The 26,635-nt window shown below is 31.9% G+C and overlaps 4 protein-coding genes across 5 annotated transcripts; 2 read left to right on the top strand and 2 right to left on the bottom strand.

The window, feature by feature from the left end:
- The first annotated feature begins 396 nt into the window (after positions 1 to 396).
- Positions 397 to 4,421, top strand: LOC106357361 (protein FLOWERING LOCUS T-like). Its single transcript, XM_013797039.3, has 4 exons — positions 397 to 608; positions 2,616 to 2,677; positions 3,045 to 3,085; positions 3,323 to 4,421. The coding sequence occupies exons 1-4, from the start codon at positions 408 to 410 to the stop codon at positions 3,547 to 3,549; spliced, it is 531 nt and encodes a 176-aa protein (XP_013652493.1). The 5' UTR covers positions 397 to 407; the 3' UTR covers positions 3,550 to 4,421.
- A 164-nt stretch (positions 4,422 to 4,585) lies between these two features.
- LOC111213240 (tubby-like F-box protein 1) lies at positions 4,586 to 7,933 on the bottom strand. Of its 2 annotated transcripts, none has more exons than XM_048736324.1 (5): positions 7,606 to 7,933; positions 6,446 to 6,857; positions 6,262 to 6,349; positions 5,579 to 5,711; positions 4,586 to 5,493 (listed from the first exon to the last, which is right to left on the bottom strand). In XM_048736324.1, the coding sequence occupies exons 2-5, from the start codon at positions 6,827 to 6,829 to the stop codon at positions 4,758 to 4,760; spliced, it is 1,341 nt and encodes a 446-aa protein (XP_048592281.1). In that variant the 5' UTR covers positions 6,830 to 6,857; positions 7,606 to 7,933; the 3' UTR covers positions 4,586 to 4,757. The 2 variants fall into 2 exon arrangements, with proteins under 2 accessions (XP_048592281.1, XP_048592282.1); XM_048736325.1 differs by lacking the exon at positions 7,606 to 7,933 and adding an exon at positions 7,102 to 7,545.
- A 6,507-nt stretch (positions 7,934 to 14,440) lies between these two features.
- On the top strand, positions 14,441 to 16,856 carry LOC106354645 (trihelix transcription factor GT-2). The gene is made up of 2 exons (XM_013794635.3): positions 14,441 to 14,946; positions 15,211 to 16,856. The coding sequence occupies exons 1-2, from the start codon at positions 14,708 to 14,710 to the stop codon at positions 16,697 to 16,699; spliced, it is 1,728 nt and encodes a 575-aa protein (XP_013650089.2). The 5' UTR covers positions 14,441 to 14,707; the 3' UTR covers positions 16,700 to 16,856.
- Positions 16,857 to 22,490: 5,634 nt separating this feature from the next.
- Positions 22,491 to 25,006, bottom strand: LOC106354646 (trihelix transcription factor DF1-like). The gene is made up of 2 exons (XM_013794637.3): positions 24,534 to 25,006; positions 22,491 to 24,066 (listed from the first exon to the last, which is right to left on the bottom strand). The coding sequence occupies exons 1-2, from the start codon at positions 24,809 to 24,811 to the stop codon at positions 22,686 to 22,688; spliced, it is 1,659 nt and encodes a 552-aa protein (XP_013650091.2). The 5' UTR covers positions 24,812 to 25,006; the 3' UTR covers positions 22,491 to 22,685.
- Between the last annotated feature and the right edge of the window lie 1,629 nt (positions 25,007 to 26,635).

Genomic DNA, 26,635 nt, shown 5'->3' with positions numbered 1-26,635 from the left:
AATGCACAATGCATATAGCATGGTTGACTGATGTATTTTAATCCCAAAAAGAAGTAAACAGAACCAAATATTATTGGCTAGCGAGTAGCAAGTTGGTGACATATTATTGGGAACATTGTAGCTTTTAATTTGAGTGGTGGATTTGGGATACAAGTATACAACATCACAACCAAGAGAAAAAAGGAAAAAATGAATAGGAAGACGATAACTCAAGAAGTGATGTACGTACGTCGAACCAGTTTTAGATTCTTGAAGATGACGAGACACGAACTGCAGTAATGATATTTTTCAGCGACTCGAATATGTTAACGCCATTCCCAAAACATTATAAATATAGAAATAGGAACATAGGGTTTACACGAAGAAAACAAAAACCAACATTTTGTTGAGATTTGAAATCAAAGATCATGTCATTAAGTCCGAGAGACCCTCTTATCGTAGGAAGAGTTGTAGGAGATGTTGTTGATCCTTTCATGAGACTGATTTCTCTTAATGTTACTTATGGCCAAAGACAGATAACTAATGGAATGGATCTAAGGTCTTCTCAAGTTCTGAACAAACCAACGGTTGAGATTGGAGGAGATGACCTCAGAAATTTCTACACTTTGGTTCGCTATTTGTCTTTTAATTTCGTTAACTAGATTTTGACCCGCGCAGGCGCGCGGGTGTACATTTTAAAAAATATGTTGATATTTGTTTTTCATGTAATTATTAAGGTTTTACAAAATGAATCCAAAGAACAGAACCGATACCGATCCGAAAATATAGTACCAAACCCGAACATAAATTGATTAAATATTCGAATTATTCAAAATTTTATTATTTAGAGAACCAAATCTGATCCGAACCGAAGTATTCGGGTACTCGAATTTATCTAAAAATAGATTTATATACTTATATATATATTAATTATTTTTAGATTTAACGTATATAAAACATTAAGAATGATACTTTTAAATTGGTTTAAATACTTGAAAATATATATATAGATAGTCAAAAGTAAATATCTGCAATAGTTAAAGTATACTCAAATCACCAAAAATACTTAAAATAATTATTGATTCCGTATCCAAAATTTTAAATCAAACCAATTGATATGTTAAGCTTAGGTATTCTGACATATGTTATTCAAATTTATAGGTAATATATTATTTTATTTATAGATTTTGAGAAATTTAAAATAGATAATGATTTAAAACTTTAAAAATAATTTAAATGGGTTATCCAAACGCGAACCAAACCCGCAAAGATCCGAATCAAACTCAAACCAAAATTTAGAAACATCCTAACATGGCTTAAATCTTTGACTCCGAAAACCCGAAACACAAACCGATCAGAACCAAACCCGTATGGGTGCCCGAAATCTCATCCCTATTCATTATTATATATCGTATACTGTCATCATATAATTAATTGTATTTTATATTTACCATCATATAAGTAATCATATAATTAATAGTATTTTATACGTACCATCATATAAATAATTATATATATTATATTTATAAAACTTAATAGGAAATATAAAAACGATAATTTGAGTTGGTATTTCAAATTGGGCTTTGTATTGTATTTTTATTATATATATTGACAACATTTTTGTATAATGGTTATTGAAAAATAGTTTAGTAAAAATCCATTTTTGAATATATGTATTAGTTTTTAATCAATTTTTGATATAAATCAACTTTAAATTATTATTTTGATTTGAAATATGTGTATAAAGTTTAAATTTTGTTTTATGGTTAGTTTAGAAAAGAAAAAGTTTTAGGCGATTAGATTGACCCGTTTTCGTATATTTTAAATCTCGCCCAGATAGATAGTTTTTTATAATATGATGGACTTTTAATTTTTCTTAAAAACATAAGCCCATTACTTTTTTTTCTTAATACTATTATCCTTGTTTCCAAACAAAATTAATTTTTTTTAAAAGACTACAATTTATGTTTCCAAACACTCTAAATTTTTTTAATAGTCCTATTCAAGTCTCCAAACACTCCAATTTTGTACTTGAGTTTTAATAAGATAGATTATTTACTTATTTATCTACGTGAAGCTTTTCATGCAATATTTTCATGCATAATTATTTGAATTTTTCGATTAAGAAAAAAATACTTTTGAATTTTTAGTAATTTTTGGGGAATTTCGGCGCCTCTGGTTAGTTAATTTTTTTCAACATTAATAAACTTTTTTTTTTGGGTAAAATACTAAGTTACAATAAACTTTCTATAAATAAAATAAAATTACTTTTAGTATGTAAAGATAGTAATCGTACACATGTATCTCTAAAAATGCATAGATAAATATCAAGCAATTGATACAGGTTCAATTCGGGTATGGGAATTGAATACATAGTTTGATATCTATGAATTAAAAACATAATTTGATATATGAATTGAATACATATTTGGACATCAGGACATGCAACTACTATATTTTTTATAACGTAATTTAACCCTTCAATATATTTATTTGAAATAGTTTCACCTTGTAATTATTTCCTGTGTTTTATATCATCGATCTGCATGTCAGATTCTAGAGAGAAACAAATACTCGTGTTATCTTGATCGCTTTTGATAATTCATCATCATCTTCTTACTCGGTTACTTTTAAAGGTTATGGTGGATCCAGATGTGCCAAGCCCAAGCAACCCGTACCTCCGAGAATACCTCCATTGGTTTGTATTTATTATTCTATATTATGCATAGGAGACATCGAAGTTAGACCTACACGAGACACCCAAAATTATGATAGTATTTCAATCTGTGTCCACTCCTATAGAACTAAAAGAGGATATAGAGAATAAACTTTTGAGAGAGCTACTTGTCATTAGATGAATTACAGAGAGATTCTGTTTAAGTACATGACAAGACTTGTAGTTAGGTTTAGTTTCCACTTATTAGTAGCATCAACATATGTTTTTTCAGGTATATGCAAATGATTGGAAACTTTGAAAGACGTTGATGCATATGCTTTGTTGACAAGTAGCTTTTATTTAATTATGCGGCTAAACAATAATCTAAATGGATACAGTCTCATTACAGGTTGGTGACAGATATACCTGCCACAACTGGAACAACTTTTGGTGAGTTTATTTTTATTTTATTTTTTTGCCAAACGGTGAGTTTATTTAATTAACTATATAGATTCACTAATAAGTACATATATATTCCTAGACAAAAGCCATATATGCAAATATGCAATTAATCAACTGTTTGCCATGAAGTGAACATTAGCCTGCATCATATGCAATATGTTTTATATGTCCGTTTCAACCATTCCAAGCGTTAATCGAATATATGTTTGATGACTTTTTGTCAAGGCAATGAGTTGGTGTACTACGAGAATCCATGTCCCACATCAGGAATTCACCGAGTCGCATTGATATTGTTCCGACAACTCGGAAGACAAACGGTTTATGCACCCCAGTGGCGCCAAAGGTTCAACACTCGTGAGTTCGCTGAGAACTACAATCTTGGTCTCCCCGTGGCTGCTGTTTACTTCAACTGTCAGAGAGAGAATGGCTGCGGAGGAAGAAGGACCTCGTAGATATATATGCCTCCATCTCAAGTAACCTAATTACATGATTATCTAGAGGTTCTTGTAATAAATATATTAAGAATCTGATGATATAAACAAAACGCAGGTGATGCATCATGCATGTTGACATCTATATAAAGTACTTTTATATGTAATAATTGAGAGGGAGGAATAAAAATGAAAGTGTTCTTACGTGTATGGCATGTGATGCGACATTTTACTTCATTGTAAATATTCTAAGCAACATTACATATGTTTTCATTGGCTCTTGGATCAATTCTTAATACTTGTCTTTCAGAAGAGAGTGAATAGTGAAGCTTGTTATGGCATTTGGAATTTACTATATTTTTGTAAACTAATCTACGTTTTACTTCATATATACGAAAGGGAAAAGACAAATACTTTTTTTTACTGAAGACAAATACTTTCATATATATAGAAAATGTTGAAAGAAAATCACTATCAGTTTGAAGTTAAGATATTAATTAGATCATATCAAGTACAAATATCTAAAATGTCTTCAAAAAGTTTAAAACTCTTGAAAATGTAAGATATTTTGAAAGACTTTTGCACAAATATGATATTATTATTTTAATATTTGACAAAGATTCCATCTATTTGTATAGTAGGTTCAGTCACTTCCTCACATAATATAGTTTTAAAATTACAAAGCCTGATATCTTATCTAGTGATTTGAGTTAGTGTTACAATCCTAATTCAAATTATTATTATGCATAAGTAAATTATTAATAGCATTTTTGAAAAAAAGGAAAATGAAACTTTTGGAAGAAAAAAAGTTCAAACATATCATAAAAGAAATCACAAACACAGACCAACAACAAAAAAACTCCTGGATGAGGGTCTCACTTCGTTGACTTAGTGCTTGCCATTGAAGACGAATAGTGAGTGTTTCAAAAAAAAAGATTAGGGATAACGCTATATGATATCAGTAGTTATTCTCGTTTTGCTTTTGACAATTATATGCAATACACCAAACTACAGATTTAAAAATTAAATTTAGACAAACTATCTTTTGATGCATTGATAAACAACATAAGCAGACCATAATATATAATCAAATAAAGATTCTTTGAAACAAATCTAACACTAAAGATTCTCAGGTGAAAATAAAAACACCACATGATGAGAATCTCCCTGAATCATACAAACCACATGTGATATATATATTACATACAAAGCTCTCTCTCTTTTCTAATTCATTCGCATGCGAGTTTGGTATCGAAACTGCTCAAACATATAGCAAATGCCTGAAACGCAGACAGCGGATACCTGAAGTCCATCGTGAACATGTCTTTCCCTACTTTCCCAAACTGCAACAAGATCTTGTCCGGACCATCACTCTGAGTCTGAGGCTGGTTTGCTGCTATAAGCTGAAAGTTCTTAACCGACGCAACCGTCACACGTCCCCTGAAGTTCAAACACCAGCACTGAAGCTGCTCGTGCCACCTCGGCGGCTTGTTCTTCAGCACAAGAGGCGGCGAGGAAACACGCTCTTTCCCTTCTTCCTCCTCCTCCTCTCCTAACGGACCAAGAATGTCTGAAAACCTAGCGCTGTTAAACTCGGCCGAGTAATCGCTAATAAACTTCCTCGAGGAGGAGGAGGATGTGATGGTGCGGAAAGACTCGTCGAGGATAGACCGGGGGACAATGATCTCAGGCTGTCCAGGCACGGTTCCACCTTCCGCAAGAGAAGAAGCGGGGATAGAGTCCATAGCGCAGTGCATTCTCCTCGGACCTCGAGTGCCAAGAACGTTTAGCTCGTAAGACACTTGAGCTATCTTGTAGCTACCGGTAGGGACTTTGGGAGAGACTCTCTTTGAGTAAAACCTGCGGCTAAGTCCTAAAGGTTGAACCGCTTGAGAGGGTTTGTTGTTGTTGTTGTATGGAGGTTGTGTGTCGTATATAATGAACTTTGTCCCTAGAAAGTTAGACCTGAGGGGAGAGAGGATCAACGATTAAGCCGAGGTTTAAACAATGTTTTATAAATAATTAAGAAAACTGTTTTTGGTTTTGTTACCTGATCTTGCCAATGTAGGTGTTGCTTGATCTTGAAATGGTGTCTGCGTGCATGGAGATGACGTACTCTGTGTAAGTGGTTCTTCTTATGCGTTTCGCCGAGAGAAGAAACTTTCCATTCTCGACCAACAAAGCTGAAAATGAGACAAAATGATGCAGGGCAAATTCAAGATATATTAAAATTATTATATTTATTAAGTAATTATCTTAGTTATTTTATATTAACATAATAATTTTTTAGATATGTTTTATCTGATTTTTAAGTATATCTCTTATTATTTGGTGTTTATCTAATCGTAGAATTCTTATTATTTTACCTTTAACTAATACATTTTTATTTGATTATGTTAACTAATGAGCTATAAGAATATAGGTAAAATTGAAAAACTAACAAATAAATGCATTGAAAACAAAAAACTGACACTTAAAATAAAACATATTTTAAACTCTAAAAACAAGTAATATGAAAGGTGGGTTCTAAGTTTCTAACAAGTGATTTCTATAAGAATATGGGTATAGAAGTATGGGTATTATTCGGTTGTTGATTAATAAAAAATGATTTCTAAAAATCTTTTAATAAAAAGCCAAGAAGAGAACAGTATTCTCAAACTCTATAAACTTACCCTACATCACAAAACATAACACAAACATTGAAAACTAAGAACAGAGGAAATGAAGCTGTACCAGGACTGAGACAAAGGTACAAATGGTAAGTCAAGTTAGACTTATCCCTCTTGATAAAGCATTGCATTGTTGCATCTCTTGGTCCAGGCTATATAATACATAACCAAACAAAAAACAAAATCATGATACTAACCAAAACAAACATTACTTAGGAAAAAAAAGAGAATCAAAGATCCTTTTTTACCTGTTTAAGCGAAACAGGAAACGTGATCTTCCCAGAAACCTCAGGCCTTTGAACAATCTCTTTGCACATATCTCTCCACGACCTGCAAACAGAAGCACAAGCCACCACGTGCTTCCTCGCAGGCCACGCGCTCTCGCTCTCTTCCAGCCTTTTGATCACATCCCTCAACAGCTCGGGAGGCAGATTCGCCCAAGGGGCTTCTTGAACCAGCAGTGCTAAAGGCTGTTGTTGTTGTTGTTGTTGTTCCTCGTGACAGTCTTGAACCGAACCGCGAGACTTACCACCTCCTTCTTTGTGAAGGCTGCTTAGCTTGAAGTCGAAGCTACGGCGAGATAGGTTGCCTATACTGTCTCTCACATCGCGTACTATGCTACGGAACGACATTGTTTTGGTGTGTTCTCTCTCAAACGTTCTGAAACAGAGAAAAGTTATTAGAGAGTTTGAGTTCAAATTATGAATTGAGACTTAATAAGAAAGCAAAGAGAAAAGAAGAGGAGAAAGTAAGGAACAATAGAAATAAAGACAGAACAATGTTAAAAAAAAAAAAAAAAGACAGAACATTGTTTAAAGCAGGAAACACCACAGGCTTTTGTAATAAAAAGAGAAGATAAACAAAAACTTCAAACTGAAAGAAAAGATGTTTTGGGGATGAAAACCTCGTTCAAAATGAAAGAATCTTCTGAATAAGTAATAAAGCAAAAGTGAACAAAGCAACAACAGTCTCTGTGCTTCTCCCAAGAACATAGTCTGATTATTAGTAACGGTCCCAAATAGTAGAGATCTGATTCAAAGTAGTATAACCCATCTGAAGGATTCAACTGAGAGGAAAAAAAAGATAAAGTCTTTACTACTTCAAGGATAAAAGAGGAAACTTTGGAGAGTTATTACAGATATATAGCAAGTTGGAAACAAAGACTATTGATTCAAGGATGTTTTATAATCACAGTTTTGGGTTTTCTTACCTAACAAACTAATTGTCTAAAGCTGAAACTTTTGCTTAAATTGGTTTATAAGAAAGTAAGATCCATGAATTTTCATAATCACTGTTTAAAGAAATTTAGCAGAGTGACATAGAGCAATAGATCTGTAACCATTAGCTGAAATAAATCTTGAATTTTTTTTTGTAAAGATTCCAATAATTTCAAAGGAAAGAAACTTACAGAGAACTAGAATCTCTTGTCTTCCTTCCTTGTTCTGTTTTACTCGCCTTCTCTGTTTCAACTGCTTGGGGTTTGCTTTCTCTCTCTATGTAGAAGTTATATGTCTCGTCCACCTCCTCGAGCACGCGGAAACAAACTACGTTATCTCCGCTACACGAACAACGAACACACCTCTTTTTTTTTCATTTGTTTTATAATAAAATATTTCAGGAAACTGTTTTTTACTCTCTCTGAGTAGATTACTCTCTGCTTGTGCTATAAATTAATTTTTTAATAAACATTTACTTTATAATAAAGCCAAAGAAATTGTCATGTAAAACAAATAGTATGTACAACTAAAATACGTCCACTGACCAGCAGAAATATATATATTCAGCAAGTTGATTTTTTAGCCGTTGACCTTATCTCTGCTTCTCATTTCTTGAAAAAAATATCAAGGAAATAATTTTTTTATAAAGATTATCACTGTAATTGTAAAATTAGTTTCTTACCTTACGGCCCACTTTAATGTTGTTATCATCTTGTATAATTTTCGAAAATAATTTCTTTGTATTTCTATATAAGTTAATATCTCAGAAATTATTATTTTTGAAATGCAAAAGAAAAACACTAATATATTAATGGGTGTCGCTAATTAAACCTTTTATCAATCGCTACTTACAAAATTTAGATGGTTCAGAAAAAAAAATCATTTTAGTGTTTATCTGCCCAAATATAAAGAGAGTATTCCATTGATGAATTTATTTCTAACACTTTTATTACAACCAAACTCTTATTACTGCAACTCAAGAGTGTTCTTGTTTGGCTGCGATCAATCAATTCAATTGGTGCAGATCAATGCTGAAACGACAAGTCTCATACTAAAAAAAAAGAAGAATTTTTAATCCTTTTGTAGCAAAAAGGATAATGATATCCCTTTGATTAGACTTCACTGTATTATTGAAATTCCACTATCATTGGTTATGGTCAATTTCTTCAACCTTCTCATTATTTGTCAACAATTTCCATTACCATAAAGAAAGTGCTAGTTTATATTCTCGATATAAAAAATAATATGCTAGTAGTATATATTTTTGATTTGAAGTTTGATTACGTGAGAATGAGTGATATGGATAAGGTAAAAAAGTGTTATATTTTGAACGGCTGAGATTGTTCAAGTCGTGATGAGATTAGTTGAGCGACACACTCTCGTCATAATGACAAACTTGTGCATGAAATGACTATTTCTACATATACCTAAACTATCCATGATGATATACTTCTTACTCACCCCTACTTCTGTTGCGGAGTCCTTTTTGCGTAGCAGCCACGGAGAATCTGAGAGATAGATTGCAAACATACGCAATACATTATCTAAATGTGTTGTTTGTCAACACTATTATATATGATTTTATTTGATTATAATCAACCAAGAAACATATACAATAAAAATATCAAGGTGAGATGCATAGGTGGAGAAAGAAATGTGTCCAATTTATTATGTTGTGTTATTAAATACTTATTGTTTGGAATCAATGCTGTGAATGATTTGCAAGCTAGGAACAACTAATTCATAATCGAGTTATAAGAAGACGACAAGAAGAATAAATTTCGTAGATACTGTTTTTATTTTGGAAAGCGATACGTCGTGGCAGGTAAGGCACCTCAAAGAGGTTGTCTTTGACCTCAAAAGCCTCGGCCTGAGATAGAGGCTTAATTTCATAAGAGAATTTAAGGAAAGTCATGGTTCAATCTAAGTATCTACTAAACACTAAAATGAAAACCTAGGAAATTACAATGTTCGACTATTAATTACACTATTACAGAATATCACACTGTTTAAAATGAAAGTTGGCATGAAAAATAAAGAATGTCTGAGAGCCATCACAAAAGCAAAAGTATCCATCTAGCCAATAGTATACAGAACAGGTTGAGTATTGTAATGTGAGTGAGACCTATTGATGAGGCGCTTCAACATGTCACACGCCAAGAGAATATAATAACGTCAATTTGGTACTAATTATTGATCATTTAACTTATTTAAATCTGCATATTCACACGCACAGACCTACACACACACATGACATATATATGTCTGATGTGATTAGAAGATTAGAGCATATAATCAAATGCCGCAAGCATGTTGCTAGTACAAAACATAATTTGGCAAATGTTTTTTTTTTGGTGTAAATGTTAAATTAATTTGGCAAATGTTAATAAACGTTCCCTATCTGCTTTGTCAATCTTATTTTGACAAAGAGAGCTTTTGTCAATTTTCATCTTGGTTTGTTTTTGGTGTAGAGTCTCCGACTCTGTACCTTTTGTGGAATATATAATATGGTGAATTACTAGACTAAATTATATAGTGCGATTTATGTGTATAATAAAAACGATGATTCAATTGTGTTTCTTTTAAAATAGATGTACGATTTCACTTCTGCTCTCTTATTTTCGTTCCTCTTAACAAATCTCTAATGATTATGACTTATGAGCTTGATAACTTGGCCACGATTTAATTATTTTCTTGTTCAAAATTTCCCAAGAAAGAAAAGACATCCATAGACCATGTTGAGTATAAACGTTTTACTTGTTACACTTTGTATTGTGTTATACTTCGCTTTTTGTTTTAGAAAAAAAGTAAAATACTAACTATCTTATATTGTCTTAACTAAAATTGATCCGATCTTCTTTCTTTCTTGCGATCTAAAGTTATATAATTGATTGAGAGGTAGTTGGCTCTTTCTGCCGTCCTATCTAACGCGTTAATGTTTTTTTCACAATTGTCTTTGTCATTTTCTTTCTTTACATTGTTTCAAAGTCGTTTTTGGTATCATTTTATTTGTAGTTGATGTTCTCGAGTCTGCTATTACAAGTGATGATGACATGTATCCACAGTTTCGTTGTTTGCCATTAAAGTATCATTTTTACTATTTGTTTTTTGTTCAATATATGTAAGTTATTCTAAATTATGTGAAAAGGTTACCAAAACCCATAAACAATAACTCGAACAATTCGAGTGGAACTAGCTTCAGTTTGTTTTTTAGCAAAAAAAAAAGAAAAAACTAGCTTCAGTTTGTTTTCGAAAACTCAAAAAAAAAAAAAAAAAAACCATAAAATTTAGGCAAAAAAAAAAAATCAAATCGAATAGCCCATCAGGCATCTATAAGGCCCTCATCTCACAATATTTCTAAAATTATAGGTTTATTTGAAACCATGATAACTGGAACTGGACGTAATGATTTAGGCCTATTCTCGAGGCCTTTTAATATGTGAAGACCCAAAACTTAAAAGCATTTTCCTGGAACAATGTTATACCCAGCAAACGTAGTGGGAAGATATGTACAAGCACAACTACAAGTGCCACGATGTTCAGGATAATTGACCCTAAACAGAGAATGTCATCGTAAATTTAAGTGCTATCTGTAAGAAAACCAATAAAAAATAATAATGGGTCCCTCTAATAAATATCTTTTTCTATTGTAGTTTACGTTTTTTTATTTGGATCAAGCCAAGCAAGGTTACGGTAAGATCAAAATATGTCAATTATTCCAATTATTATAGTTGACAATGATCTGGCCGATAACGATGGATGGTAACGAACTTGGCATGACAAATGAGGCTGACCATATCTTAATATCTTAATATATTTATAGAATTTCTATTTTACAAACTTCATAACTTGAGTACTCATAGTTAAAAAATATTTTCTTAGCAACTTATATATAAATGAAAAATGAAACCAAGTAGTTATTTTCTTTACCAGAATATATATCCAGTATATATGTAATTAATTGTCCACGAACCACGGAATTATTTTCTTGACGTGATATTATTGTCAAATGGAATAAAGTGGTTTCGCTATATTAAGGAATTTTTTTAATTTTTCTTTGTTTTGCTCTCACATGGTTTGTTGGAAAAAAAAAGTAATTTATTTCGGACAGAAGAAAAAGGCTTGAAAATTCCACGTAAGCGGAATAATAATCCTACGTGGTAAAAATCAGCATCGAAGCCGCGAGAAAATGTTACACGTACCGGCAAAATCAACCATTGTACGAGTTAGACAGATTGTACAGTCTCTAATTTGACACGTCACACTATTTTAACGGTTCATGATTTCCCGCGTAAGGTTGGTGTCGCCGCGCAACGTATCGCTTTTGGTTTGATCCTATAAATAAATTATAACATTGGATCTCTTTTAAAAACATTAATGGATCATTATACAAATACTTGGCCGTATAGAAATTAAAAGGTATATACAAAAATATAGCAGAAAATAGCAACATTTAATTTGTTATGTCAAATCGATTGTGCAAAAGGAGAGTACAGGTAGTCTTTATGGAGTGATTAGAACTTCGAACTATTGGTACGTACCATTGTTAGCAAAAAAAAAACTATCGGTACCATCCTCGCAAAATAGGAGGTGATCGGTGATATTTAATGAAAACAATTTTGTCTTATTCATCAGCCATTTCGGTGATATATAATGAATTTTATTAAATATTATACCATGAACGAAAGTTAACCCTAATATAAGCTTCTATTGTTACATGTATCTTTTTTTGTCAACTATTGTATCTTACTTACGTACGGCAAAAAAACGATCACATTATTATTTTTACTTTTTTTTAGAGAGGTCATAACGATCACATTATTCACTACTTGCGTTTGGTTATTTTCCTATTATGCATTGTATATACATGTTTAATGTACTCTCAATTATATATATTTTGTGTATATATAAAGTATAAGCGGCGTATTGTATACATACGTAGAAAGGGATCAAGTTGGGTCACTTTACAGAGCCATACGTAGTGGAAATACATCTGAATCCAGCTCATTGTAACCACTGCTTTTATTTTATTTATCCGCTTGTCGATTTTAAAGGAAATTAATAATTGGAATATAAAATATAATTTTCTGAAATAAAATCATTGTAGTATGAGTAATTAAAATGATTATTAACCAAATACGAAAAAGAGAGGAGAGAAATGCGGAATAAAGAGGGTGAGTTTGGTGTTTCAGACAACAAACAAACTGACAGTAAGATTGTCCATTCTCCTATTAATGTTTTGTTATACTTAAACAAGACATCTCCATAACTATAATGTGATTACTTTCCCAAATGTTTATACAGTTGTCTTTTTCATGGTTATACATAAAATTATACGGCCATAACTAGACAAATGCCAAAACTATGATATCACAATTATAAAGTAGAATTTCAGAAATTCTTTTTAACTATATTTTCTGATCATTAATTTTAAACATAAAGTAGATGGAACTATATATAGAAATAAATCAGATGAACTATCTCGAGCCCGTCAATAACTACAAATAATTAAATTATAGTTTTAGCAAGTTCATCGATTTTTTGCCAAAAATAGATTTAAAATTGCAGAAATAGTTCAAGAAAGAGTTCAAGATATTACGCTTTGTGTAAGTTCGTTGTTGTAAAAGAGTATAGTAGGCTTGATTGTTTTTACCATTTATGTTACCAGTTAAGATATATATATGTGACTACAAGCGGAAAACACGTTGATCTTCACTGATATGACATGAAAAATACAAGAAAAAATGAATTAAAAAGTGAAATTATAATTAGCGGTTGTGGAAGAAACAACAAAATATTTACGTAAAAAGATACATGATCAGTTATTAGGCACCGGAATATTTCAATACCATTAAATAAGGTAGGTCATAAGCTAACTAAATCATGTCTCTGCTTGCTTTTTCTCATAAATGCGTTGATATCCGCCTAATAACCATATACTATAACCTAGACATTTATCTAACTCCACGTCTAATTTAATACCGTAATTTGATGTTACATCAAAGCTTCCACATTTATTAATTACACCTACACCGCTTTTCTACCTCAAATCGTCAATAAAAATCATAAAAATGCAATGCTTCACCATTTCTATTTAAGAAAAATATCATAATAAATATAGACGGTGCACAATGACGTGGGGTTTATTGGTTACATAAACTAGTTGCATGATTAGATTAGAGAGGTCAACATTTGGGGGTAAAAAAGTAAATTACCGTCGGTGACGTGAATAATTTGCGGTTTGATCCAGCGGCGGTGAGAAGCTTATCTGGGTCCACGCGGGCCCACGCTAAACGAATATTATCCCTATCGTCTCTATCTGCAGCTGTTCTTGCTGATTACCTTTGATTATTTTTCCACTTATATATACAATAATTTAAACGGAAAGCATCCATTATGATATCAATCATTTAAAACACTAATGTAATAATATTCTTAGGCTTCTCCACAGCTCACAATCTTATAATATTATTTCAATGCGAATCATCATTTTGATTGTTTATTTAGCTATTTACCATGAATATACTCTACTTGCTTTGTAAGTTGTAACCAAATATAAAAACCTCTCTAAAATATGTGTAACAAAGAAAAAAAAAACTACATAATTCACAGGTCACAAGTGGCTAAGTGGGACAGTAATTTAATGCCGTCCAATTATCCATCAACGTTAAAATACGTTTTATATAATTATAATAAAAATATATGAATCGATAGTGAGAGGAATTGTTCCTAGTAGTATTGGATCATAATTTTGATGTTTGCGAAATTCAGTTTAGCAGTTCATATAATTCACTTCAAACTTTAAATTTTTTTTAACTAGTTTGGTACTAAAATCCATGACGAGAGTTTCTGAAAATTTTATTGTCGAAAAGTCTGACCAAGCAATCATTAATCAAATGTTACAATGAACCATACACCTTTATGAGATAAAATATACAAAATTTTTATTTTATACGAAATTATTTTTTGGTACCAAAATTTTCTAATAAGCAATGAGAAGATTCCCAAATTTAAAAAGACAGAAGGAAAGCGAAACAAGTTCTCTTTTTAAGTCCCACTCCTCTTTGTGTGAAATAGAAGAAAAATATATATACAAAATAAATATCACGTACAAACGATGTATTATATTTATAAAATTAGATAAATGGTCCATCCCACCCAATTAAATACCCCTATAATAAAACCACAATAGAAAAGAAGGAAAAAAAAACAGAAAATTCAACCACAAACTTCGTCTTTCTCTTCAAACTCTCCTAAAATATCCTTGAGGAGATCCAAACTAAAGTTTTAAGTATGTCTGGAAACTCTTCAGGACTGTTAGATAGCTCCGGTGGCGGTGTAGGCGGTTTGGGTGAGGAGGAGAAAGATATGAAGATGGAGGAAACCAACGAAGTAGGCGGTGGAGGAGGAGGAGGAGGAGGAAGCCGGTGGCCAAGACCGGAGACTTTAGCTCTCTTGAAGATACGTTCGGAGATGGATAAATCCTTTCGTGACTCTACTCTTAAAGCTCCTTTATGGGAAGAAATCTCCAGGTTTTTTTATATTTATGTTACATGCATATTTACTATTGAAAAACAAAATTAATTTTATGATCCTGTATATACGTTTTACATATTTATGGATACATATATGTCTATGTTACTATGATATCATATTTTCGGTAATTTAATTTGAATTTCCTATATGCCTAGCTAATTATATTTATATACTAATTACAAATTTACATGTAAATATCTTACAATAAATAAGATATTTTTTTTGTTTCTTACGTGTTTTATTGTTTGATAAATAAATAGGAAAATGATGGAGCTTGGTTACAAGAGAAGTTCAAAGAAGTGCAAGGAGAAGTTCGAGAACGTGTACAAGTACCACAAACGTACCAAAGAAGGTCGTACGGGTAAATCTGAAGGCAAAACTTACCGGTTCTTCGAAGAGTTAGAAGCTTTCGAGTCGCAACCCGCAAAATCTCCTGCAGCGACCACGACCACGACCGCAACCACTTCTTTGATACCCTGGATCAGCTCTAACCATCCATCAACCGAAAAGACTCTTTCACCGTTGAAACATCAACAACATCAGGTTAGTGTGAAACCCATCGCTACAAACCCTACCTTCCTAGCCAAGCAACCGCCTCCAACAACACCTTTCCCCTTTTATAGCAACAACCATGCAACTACACCTGATCATACTAGTTTTAAACCAACTTCGAATGACTTGCTAAACAATGTTTCGTCGCTGAATCTTTTCTCGAGCTCAACTTCTTCATCTACTGCATCTGACGAGGAAGAAGATCAAGAAAAGAGATCGAGAAAGAAGAGGAAATACTGGAAAGGATTGTTCACCAAGTTGACAAAAGAGTTGATGGAGAAACAAGAGAAGATGCAAAAAAAGTTTTTGGAAACTTTGGAGAATCGAGAAAGAGAGAGAATCTCAAGAGAAGAAGCTTGGAAGGTCCAAGAGGTAGCGAGGATCAATAAAGAACACGAAACACTAGTCCATGAAAGGTCTAATGCCGCAGCTAAAGACGCTGCCATCATATCCTTCTTACACAAAATCTCTGGAGGAGGAGGACAACAACAACAACAACAACCACAACAGCAACCGCAGCAGAATCAAAAATTACCTCAAAGGAAACAATATCAAAGTGAACAACATTCAATAACATTTGAGAGTAAAGAGCCAATGCCGGTTCCATTAGATGCAACAATGAAGATGGGGAACCATTCGCTATCTCCTAGCTCTTCAAGATGGCCTAAGACCGAGGTCGAAGCCCTAATAAGGATAAGGAAGAATCTTGAAGCCAACTATCAAGAAAACGGTACAAAGGGGCCATTATGGGAGGAGATATCAGCAGGGATGAGGAGATTGGGATACAATAGAAGCGCAAAACGATGCAAAGAGAAGTGGGAAAACATTAACAAGTACTTCAAGAAAGTCAAAGAGAGCAACAAGAAACGACCCCTTGATTCCAAGACTTGCCCTTATTTCCACCAGCTTGAAGCTTTGTACAATGAGAGGAACAAGAATGGAGCATTGCCAATGTTGCCTCTAATGGTGACCCCACAGAGACAGTTGCTTCTTCCACAAGAAACTCAAACTGAGTTTGAGACTGATGGGAGGGACAAAGTTGGTAACAAAGAAGGTGAGGAGGAAGGAGAGAGTGAAGAAGATGATTATGAAGATGAAGAAGAAGAAGGAGAAGGAGACAATGATACAAGTGAGTTCGAGATTGTGTTGAACAAAACATCTTCACCAATGGACATAAACAATAATCTTTTCACCTAAGTGATTTTTATAATCTTTACCTTTATATATACTTTTCTGTTAAATTTCACAATGGGTTGAAGAAAATAAAACATATACAACAAATGTAAGTAAATGGCTTGATTTTAGTTATATTGTTCCTTTTCGTGGTATTTAATATAATAAGCTTTTATATATACATATATTTCTAAATGTAGATATATATAGATTACCATGTGTATCTATCTTATTATATAGAGCCACAAGATTCAATGGTATCAACTGATGAATTTTGAATACTTATTGGCTCAATTGGTAGGGAGAAGCCAAGGGTAATCATACATCTATATCCATGGCTACCCTACAAAGCTAATAAAATTTTGGACCTACGAATTAAAATTGGGTCGTCGTTTTCATCATTCTACCTTCTTTGGAATATTATCTCGATTTTTACTTCGTATTTTTCTCCCATTATAATTTTCGAGTATGTGAATTACCTTAAATCATCTCAGCAAACGTATATTCCGTGTGCTAGATGGCGTTGGTGCGTTTCTTTCTGTAATATGTGCCTACATACCACGAGGTGGACCCAACAACACATTATATTCGAATTAGTACAGTGATTTTTTCTAAGAAAAGACTACATTATATTTGTAATATTTCGAGTAGAGTTAATAAGACTGTCCAATCAAAATGATAAGTTAAAAGGAAAATTACATAAAAAGTAAAAGACATTTTTTTTGAGAAAAAGAGTAAAAGACATGGAGGTAAATGAAGTGCATAAGTTTTCTGAATGGTATATATATATATTACTCAATAAGTACCTAAAACTTTTATATCTTAGAAAATTTGAAATATAGTATAATTATATTAATTAACAAAAAATTAGAGTATATCAGATGAATCTTTTTATAAGTTAATAATAAGGATATATTGTAAAATAATATTATGCCTTCCTCTTAATCTTATTTTTGTGTGTCAAAATCGATGATAAACAAAATTTTATTGTTTTATGAGATTTATACATTATTTGATTATTTTTCGATATTTTAAAATTGTTAACTGAAAATAAGCAATAAATGTAAATTTTGCAGCTGCGAAAATCTTAGGTTTAGTATGTTCCGTGCCATAATTCAAAGTCTTACACGATAGACTTTGGCTCCTCAACGCCATGAGAAATCATTTGCCTAAAAAGTGAAAAACTTCTTGTTGTCCTCCCACCAAATATTGACGTTTATTATGTCAAAACAAAAGTAAAAGCTAACTTTGATATTATGCTTTGCGCAAACTCATTTTCTCGAAAAACCATTTATAGCAAAAATATTCATTTTCCTTTTCAGATGTCACTTCTTTTAGGTTGATTACAGAAATATTTTTAATAATGTCTTGAATTGAAATTGGATTATAAGATAACTTTTTTTTTTGATCAAGTATTTATAAATTAGGATAAGACCACGTCCTATTGCATTTGAAAGGGTTTGGAAAATATGCTTAACATATCTATTATATATTTTTTCTTTGTTAAAATGTATATATAAATTATATAACATTTTTAACTGCCCTTTTATATATAAATATACATACCATCATTGTATAAGCTCCTCAAGAAAATAGATGCAAATGGAAACTATAAACATTTAGGGAAAAGAAAAAGAAGAAGATTCCGTTCCAAATAAGTAGCCACCATTCTTTTTCACATATCATTTTCTCTTTTACATGTCTACTTTGAATTATTCAAAATTCATTTTTTCGTATTTTTATTTCTTGTTATATAGTTTTTTGACAACTTATATTTTTGCAAACCTTTTTGCGAGTTGTTTCAACCACTGTTAGATGCGGTTCCATCAAAAATGGGTTTTGTCAAAACATCTACTATTAAAAAAAACGGTAAACCATTCCCCGATGAAAAAATGTTAAATCACCGGTGACCACGTGTTAGAAATATCTGAGTATAGTCGGATTCGAATTCAGCTCGCTTAGCGAAAAAATAAATATAAACTTAACATACATGAAATAAAAGAGAAAAGATAAATATAAATAAATGGAATATGTGATTAATATCAGCAAAAACTTCGTTTTTTTGACAAAAACCTGAATTGATAGCTAGAATAAAATCTTGAAAATTAATATAAAATGGTTTACAATTAGACCTTAAATTCATAGCCAAAAAGCAACAATATATTGTATCTACTGTAAAATTAAAATTTTGGGGTTAGATCCTAAAATGACTGCTGCATCAAACTATATATCTAGATTCTTTATTTTATCTTTTTCTAATGTATGAACATATATATTATTTTTATTTTCTAGTGCAAATCATTACTGATTTAATATAATGACTAAATCACATTTGTGGAACTAGAAAGTAAATAATACGGTGACATGAAACAGAAAATGGGGTGGAAAAAATGATTGGAGAACATTATTTTGAGATACAGCGATCAAATGCTGTCCACTTGTTGATTGCTTTTCATGGAGGTACTTACTCGGTGCCACAAATTGTTCGAATTCATTACATATCTATGGTCTAAAATCATCTTAATACGCATTACACAAATTTCCTGGTATATTCTTGCAATAATAATGACTCATCAGAACGAATAATCTTATATATTTGTATAATTGATTATAGAGTCATTATCTTATTGTACTTTACAAAAAAAAGTATCCTACAAATTTTAGTTTTTTTTTGAGAAAGTACAAATTTTAGTTTACGCAATGTATGTGGCTCTATCAGTGTGCTGAAGAAGCTTCCAAAGAAAATGGATCTAAACTAGTTTACATAATTTGGTGGATCTTTATCCAAAGAAACTATGATCAAGACTCAAAACTTCGTGGTATATAAAACTTCTTGGTAAACAAACTTTCTAAAATGTGTAACTCAACAAGGATAATTAATAGATAGGAGTATTACTAAATGCGTTAATACATTCCAATTTCCAAAAACATTTAAACTCCAGTTGTCAAAATGGAACCAAAATATTAAAAACTTCTAAATGGATATTTTGAGTAGCCAAAATAAATAAATACTCTCTCCGTTTTTTTATATAAGTCGTTGTACAGCTATGCACGTAGATTAAAAAAACCATTAATTTCTTATATATCTAAACAAAAACATCATTAATTATTTATCTAACTACAATTCAACCAATAGAAAAATAAAAGATATATTACCATTGGTCATACAATATTAATTATTAATAAATTTTACATAGAAAATCGAAAACGACATATAATTTGGAACAAAAAAGTTTTTCTACAACGACTTATATTAAAAAACGGAGGGAGTATTGAAAAACAAATTCCACTTTTTTTTTCTTTTTCTTATCACGCTTTGTAAATCTGTAACTAATATGTAAATGAAGCGGGACTAAGTCAAAATTACATCAGATCTCATTACAACTCTATGTAGACATTGATAGTGAGTAATAAGGTCGATATAACATCCAATAAACATATAGAAATTTCTGGACGTGCAAATATTTCATACATCAACTTTCAATATTAGTTTTCATTACTACTTCCTATGTTTCATATTATAAAATGTTTTATCCCAATACATAAATACTAATTAGAGAACTACATTTTATCAAAAGTATCAGTAAAATACATTTAAAACTAATTATTTAATTATAAAAAAATCAATTGACAAATTTTTAATAAAGTTTAAGTTATATATTTATGCAAACATTTTTTTATTGTGAAACAACCAAACTTCACAAAATATATGTATATTAAAACGGAAGGAGTACTAATTAGTAATTAAAGACATATATTTTCAACATATCCTTTTGTGTACTTTAAAATCTACTTACTGCATTGTTTAATCATTTTTTGAACTCCGACTTTCGATCTAATTTAATGAGATACTTTTATTTTAACGGTACAATTTAACTGAGACGTGCTTATGCGCTGAGAGAATGAGAAGATACTTTTACAGAAAAAGAAAACGTAGGCATAATAATTTGCATTTGTTATCCAATGTAAATAAACAATAACACATACCAAACAAATGAAAGGGGGCTCACACTAGTCATATAATGTAATGTTAGAGATGAACAATAAATTACAACTACAGTGAAATGGTAGTGTTCCTTTCTTCGAAGGTTGCAGGAGACTGTAGATTCGTGTCAAGGCTGTAAAGTGTCATAGACAAATGTAAGAAAAAAAAGTTGATAGTGTTTCAGTGTAAAGATCAAAATATTTATCCTTTAAAAACAGTTTGTTTTAAAGTAATTGTTGTTTTAGGGTTTTAATATTCAGTTCAATATTAAAAACTATAATTTAAATTTCAACTGATTTATATACAAATTGTCAAATGATTTCTTAAAGATATAATACAATTTTTAATGTATGTGAATTTATTTAAATATGTATAATGTAATAGAGAGAGAGAGTATTTAATAAAAACTAAGAATTAGTTGATTTTTATATGGTCATAAGATAATCTTGATATGTTTAAAATTTATATGAAATTAACCAACTTGTTGACAGATTTCTTCATGTCATTTGCAGGTTGCCTGGTTCGAACCCCTACAATGTAAGTTAAGATAAGGGCTAACTATGTTATCAACTTCTTGACAGATTTTTTAACTTGTTAATGCAAAGATTGGGAAGTTTATATTTTAGTTAATTAGTTATGGTTTGATATCTCTCAGTGCTATCGTAAACATTGCTAATGGCAGTAACGAACATTTTTTTTTTAATTAAAAAAAGTGAAGGTAAAAGTGATTACTGTAAATATGAAAAGTGGTACTATGAATGTGATATTTGTGGCAAAGTAACAAACATTTTACTTATTGAATTCAGTGATTATTCTGAATTAGTGATTAAAATGTGTAGTATAATAGAAAAAAATCAATTCATTTACAGCTAATATATGATATGAACTGGAGTAACCCATCATGATTAGTAGCAGCATCTTAGTTCTGTAATCTACAAGTAAATATACATTTATATTACTTAAACGTACAACCTAAGTAAAGATCTCATTGTTAACATGTGCAAAGTACTTTATAACATGTTGAATGTTCATTTACCGAACTCAACTCGATCATGTTATGAGTAATTAGTCAGATGATGACTCAAAAAAGTTTTAAACACCTATTTAACTCAATCAAAACCATAATGTGTTAATCCCTTAAGACTCCACGAGAGAGTGTTTGTGTACTTTAGTAAAGTATACACCACACATCACGAGTCACGATCATTTGGTAGATACATCAAGTTTTGGTTAATACAGATCTGGAAATGCAACCAAACATGTGTCATAGGACTTAAAAATTAATCATCGTCTCAAATAAGAGTGTGTCGTATAGACATCGTTGGATCTATCACATGTGTTCGAAACTAGAATTTACGAAAGTACCCTTACGGAAAGAGAGTCTTGCGTTTTAGGGCAACGAAGAGAAGAAGACAAGAGAAGGAGATGAAAGATTAATAAGATTCCTTTTTCCACGTGTACCCCAAACCCCACGCTCTCCCTCATTATGTGCATGTGAACTTGGCATCTTCTTTTTTATATATAGTTGTTTCTTTTAAATTATAATATAAAGTATTTTGTATTTATTTCACCAAGGAAACTGTCACTGAAAAAGGATTAGTAATTCTTGTCTCTAAATCCCACCTTATAATTACTCTTTTTCTTACTTATAGAACAAAACAATAACAATAACATGTAAAAAGACAAATACTACACATCATCATCATCTACAACAAGAACCATTCATTTAAAGGTTTTGAAAAAAATATTACAAAAGTCACAGTTATTTATTATTTGCTTATCAAAATCTCACCATGTCCCCATCTTTTAACATTATTTATTTTTCCTCAAAAAAAATAATAATCACATTTATTTATTTTTAAACTCACTCAATTTTTTTTTCTCAGTATAACTTAAAAATCAAAGATAATAAAAAAAGCACCCCCATCCAATATTTAAATTCTCATCTTCTGTATCAAAACTTAAAATAAAGATTACTAAATCTTTCACCACCAATCCTGTTCGAACTCCGAACCATTATCCTCATCACACATTATTCGTCGTCTTGTTATCATTGCTCGGCACTAGCTCAAACTCACCTCCTTCTTCTTCATTCTCCTCGTCCTCTTCCTCATCATCATAGTCTTCTTCATCTGTGCCTTCTTCATCATCAAAGCTCTGATCCAACGGCTGAGCAGGATGATGATCAGGTTGAGACACCGTTGCAGCAGGAGGCCATTGCTGCTCCGGTTGGACCATCAAGGGAACCGAATTATCCGGTTTAGTTGAGGAAGAAGAAGCTACATTGTTGTTGGTGGTGGTGGTTTGGAACTTGTTCCTCTCTCTATATAAAGCATCAAGCTGGTGGAAGTAAGGACAAGTCTTGGAGTCTTGAGGGCGCTTCTTGTTGCTCTCCTTCACTTTCTTGAAGTATTTGTTTATGTTCTCCCACTTCTCTTTGCATCTCTTTGAGTTCCTATTGAATCCTAGCCTCCTCATCCCCGCTGATATCTCTTCCCACAACGGTCCTTTTGGTCCGTTCTCTAGATACTTTGAATCGAGATTCGTCCTCAGCTTTATCAACGCCTCTATCTCCACTTTCGGCCACCGAGACGAGGAAGCAGACGCCGGAGTTGTCATGATCTGATCGCCATTGTCTGTTTTCGCAGTGTCTAAGGTCGGCTGCGGAAGCGGAGGAGGTGGCGGTTGGGGCGTTTGGGACGTTTGCTGATTGTTGTTGTTATTAACCTGCGGTTGCGGTTGCGGCTGCGGCTGACCTTGAGGATTCGGTTTCTCTGAGAACTTCTGGAGAAACGCCATGACTGCGGCGTCTTTCGCCGCGGACATGGAGCGTTCTTGAGCTAAGATCTCCCTTTCGCGGTTGATCCTCGCGATCTCTTGAGCTCTCCAAGACTCTTCTCTAGCCATTCTCTCGCGCTCACGCTTCTCAACAGCTTCCAAGAACTGACGCTGAAGCTCCTCTTGCTTGTCAACAACCTGTTTCATCAGCCTCTCGAAAAACTCCTTCCACTTCCTCTTCCTCTTCTTCTTATTCCTCCCTCCTCCGCCAATGTCCACGTCGGAGGAAGTGGAGTAAGAAGACGAAGAAGATGTCGAATTATCCGACATAAAGTCTCCGGAGATGTTTGGAAACGAAGGTGTAGTAGTCGGGGGGATAATAGTTGTTGTTACCGGAGGAGGAGTGGAGAACATGGAGCTGTTGTTGTTGTGAGGTCGTAGAGGCGGCGGTTGCGTTTGCGGTTGGTGATGAGTCTCGAGAGCTTCTAACTGATCAAAGAAGCGATAAGTTTTGCCTTCGGATTTGCCGGTACGACCTTCTTTGGTTCGTTTGTGGTATTTGTAAACGTTTTCGAATTTCTCTTTGCATTTCTTTGCGTTTCTTATGTAACCAAGTTCCCCCATTTTCCTGAAAATTAAAATAAAATCACAATTAACAATTTGAATTGTTCATGAAAAAGACACGAATTTTGCTTGTCTGAATAATAATAAATTCAGTAAAATGAGGATATATAGTTGAGAGAGTGGATCAATCATATCCGCATGAGTTTGAATTTGTGATAGACTCTTCCTTCTATCAATCTCATGAATAAAACATGACCCAACTTATTTTATCTAAACTAACACTTAAAATTAATTAAAATTAAAGTTTTGAAATTTTGATTAGACACACTTCAAAGAACTGTCGTGTCCGAATCTGAATCTCACATCGATAAATTTCAGAAATCTAATTGGACTATCGAAGAAGAAGAAAAGACTGAACCAAAACCGAATCTGGGGACAATTAAACTCTATAGAAAACCAGATCTTTAAACTCTTAAAAAAGACACAAGCTTTGTGTAATAAAAGAGACAAAATCGCGACTTGGAAACGCACCTTGAAACCTCTTCCCACAAGGGACCTTTAGCGCTAGCGTCTCGAAACGCTATTCCCATGTCAGATCGTATTTTGAGCAGCGCAACCGTTTCCTGCCGCGGCCACCGGTTTCCTCCGAATCCACCACGGTCGTTCATCTCCTCCGACACCTCGAACGCTCCAACCGTTGCTGCAGCTGCCGCAGCTTCTGTGGCGGCGGCCGCATCGTTCGATTGTGGCGGTGGCGGCGCCTCTGCGGGTGCGGATGTGGTTGTAGTAGTACCACCACCAAACTCCATCGTTAAGTTTTTTTAATTTATTCACTTCTTTTGTATTTTCCCCCTCTCTGTCTTTGACGAGAAGTTACAGAAATGAAAAAAATTAAAATTAAAAAAGGGAAAAATTAAAATTCATAGAAGAAAGGGAAAAGAATGGTACAGAGGGAGAGAGAGAGAGAGAGTTTACATGAGGAAGAAGAGTAGTGTAATCTCTAGGCGCAGGGTTTTATGGAGTTTAAGAGTTTTGTAAATACCTAAAGTTAATTTTTATATTTTTATTTTATTTTAATTTTTCTGGTGATGGGATCTGCTTGTAAATCTCAAGGAGCCATTCTATAAATATTTTTATATATTTCTTTCTCTTTTACCTATTTTATTTTATTTTTATCACCTTTTATTGATTCTTTTTCTTTATTTGAGCCAAAATGGAATCTTCAAAATTTCTCTTTCCTTTATATTCCCAGTTTTGGGTAAATTGGTATTTACTTACTACCGAAATAAAAATATTATACTGAAATGTGTGATTAAGATTGATATTTGGGCAATTTTAAACTTAATACTCACCAATAAGCAAATATCATATCATATGATCCTTTGGTATTTCTACAAAGTAATACATTAATGATTAGTATTAAGTTGAACCGTATCAATGTGAAAATATATAATAAATGAGATTTAGTAGCTTCTTTCAAGATCATGTAATAATATATATATATATATACAGAGGTAAATTAGCTGAAATATAGAAAAATATATTGCCAATCTTTTTTAGTTGACCAAAAAATCATCTTTTAATTTTACAGAAAGATTTATATTTAATATAGTTAATTATAATAAATTACTTACATACTTTTAAAAAGTATTATATTATATTTAATAAATATAGTCTGGAAAAGCGTTACGTTAAAACTAATAAATAGTATGGTTATAATTTGTAATATAGCGATTTGTATTATTGTTATCGTGTCATATACTAAATTTGAGTGTAATAAATATAGCATATAAAACTAATTTTAGATTAAATTTTGGATTTTAAAATGAGTAAATAAGGAAAAGAAAGAGAGCAGATGGGGGATGTGAAGTAAAAATCAAGAGTATCAATGTATCATTTTTTGTATGTGTAATGATGAAAAGTAAGCACAAAAAGGCATTTTTCAGTTTCGTAATAGATAATGTTTAAGAAAATATTTCTAATAATTTTTGTTTTAAAATTGATGATGTTTTGTTATATTTATATTATCTTTAATTTCATTGAAAATTATGTAATCAATCAGATTTTACAGTCATTTTTATAATTGGTTAAATAATTTTAAAATTTTAAAATTGTTTTTTAAGTACATCAAACTGAAATATCATGTATTTTGAAATATAATGAGTATATACGAAGGAAACTGGGGGACTACTTCTTAAACCAATTATATTCTTTTTTCTTTGAAGAAAGTTATTTATTACAGATATATATCTATAATAAAAATACAGACATCTATTGACAGCTGCGGATAAAGACGGTGGTGATTATTATTAGTTAGTTTTTGTCCGTCCAGCAAAAACGTATTTTGTTTTAGTTTCGAAGTTGTTTCATTTTATTATTACTCTCAAGTCTCAACGTACATTCATTCGTTGTTTCAGTACCATATAATCATATTAAAGCCATATGTATACAAGATTTGAAATCCAACTCGAACAATAAAACAAAATATTTGAAAGAAAAATATACAGTGTGTCTAAACAAACCTACATGTTTTAGACATCATCACAACTTATATTTAGTTTATGATATTTTTATATATCTTATTAATAATAGAGAGGTAAACCGTAAAAAAGATAGGTGGAGATGGGGATCAA

Source organism: Brassica napus, chromosome A7 (assembly GCF_020379485.1).
Source record: "Brassica napus cultivar Da-Ae chromosome A7, Da-Ae, whole genome shotgun sequence".
NCBI classification, from domain to species: Eukaryota; Viridiplantae; Streptophyta; class Magnoliopsida; order Brassicales; family Brassicaceae; genus Brassica; species Brassica napus.
This window is presented reverse-complemented; position numbering and strand designations above follow the sequence as displayed.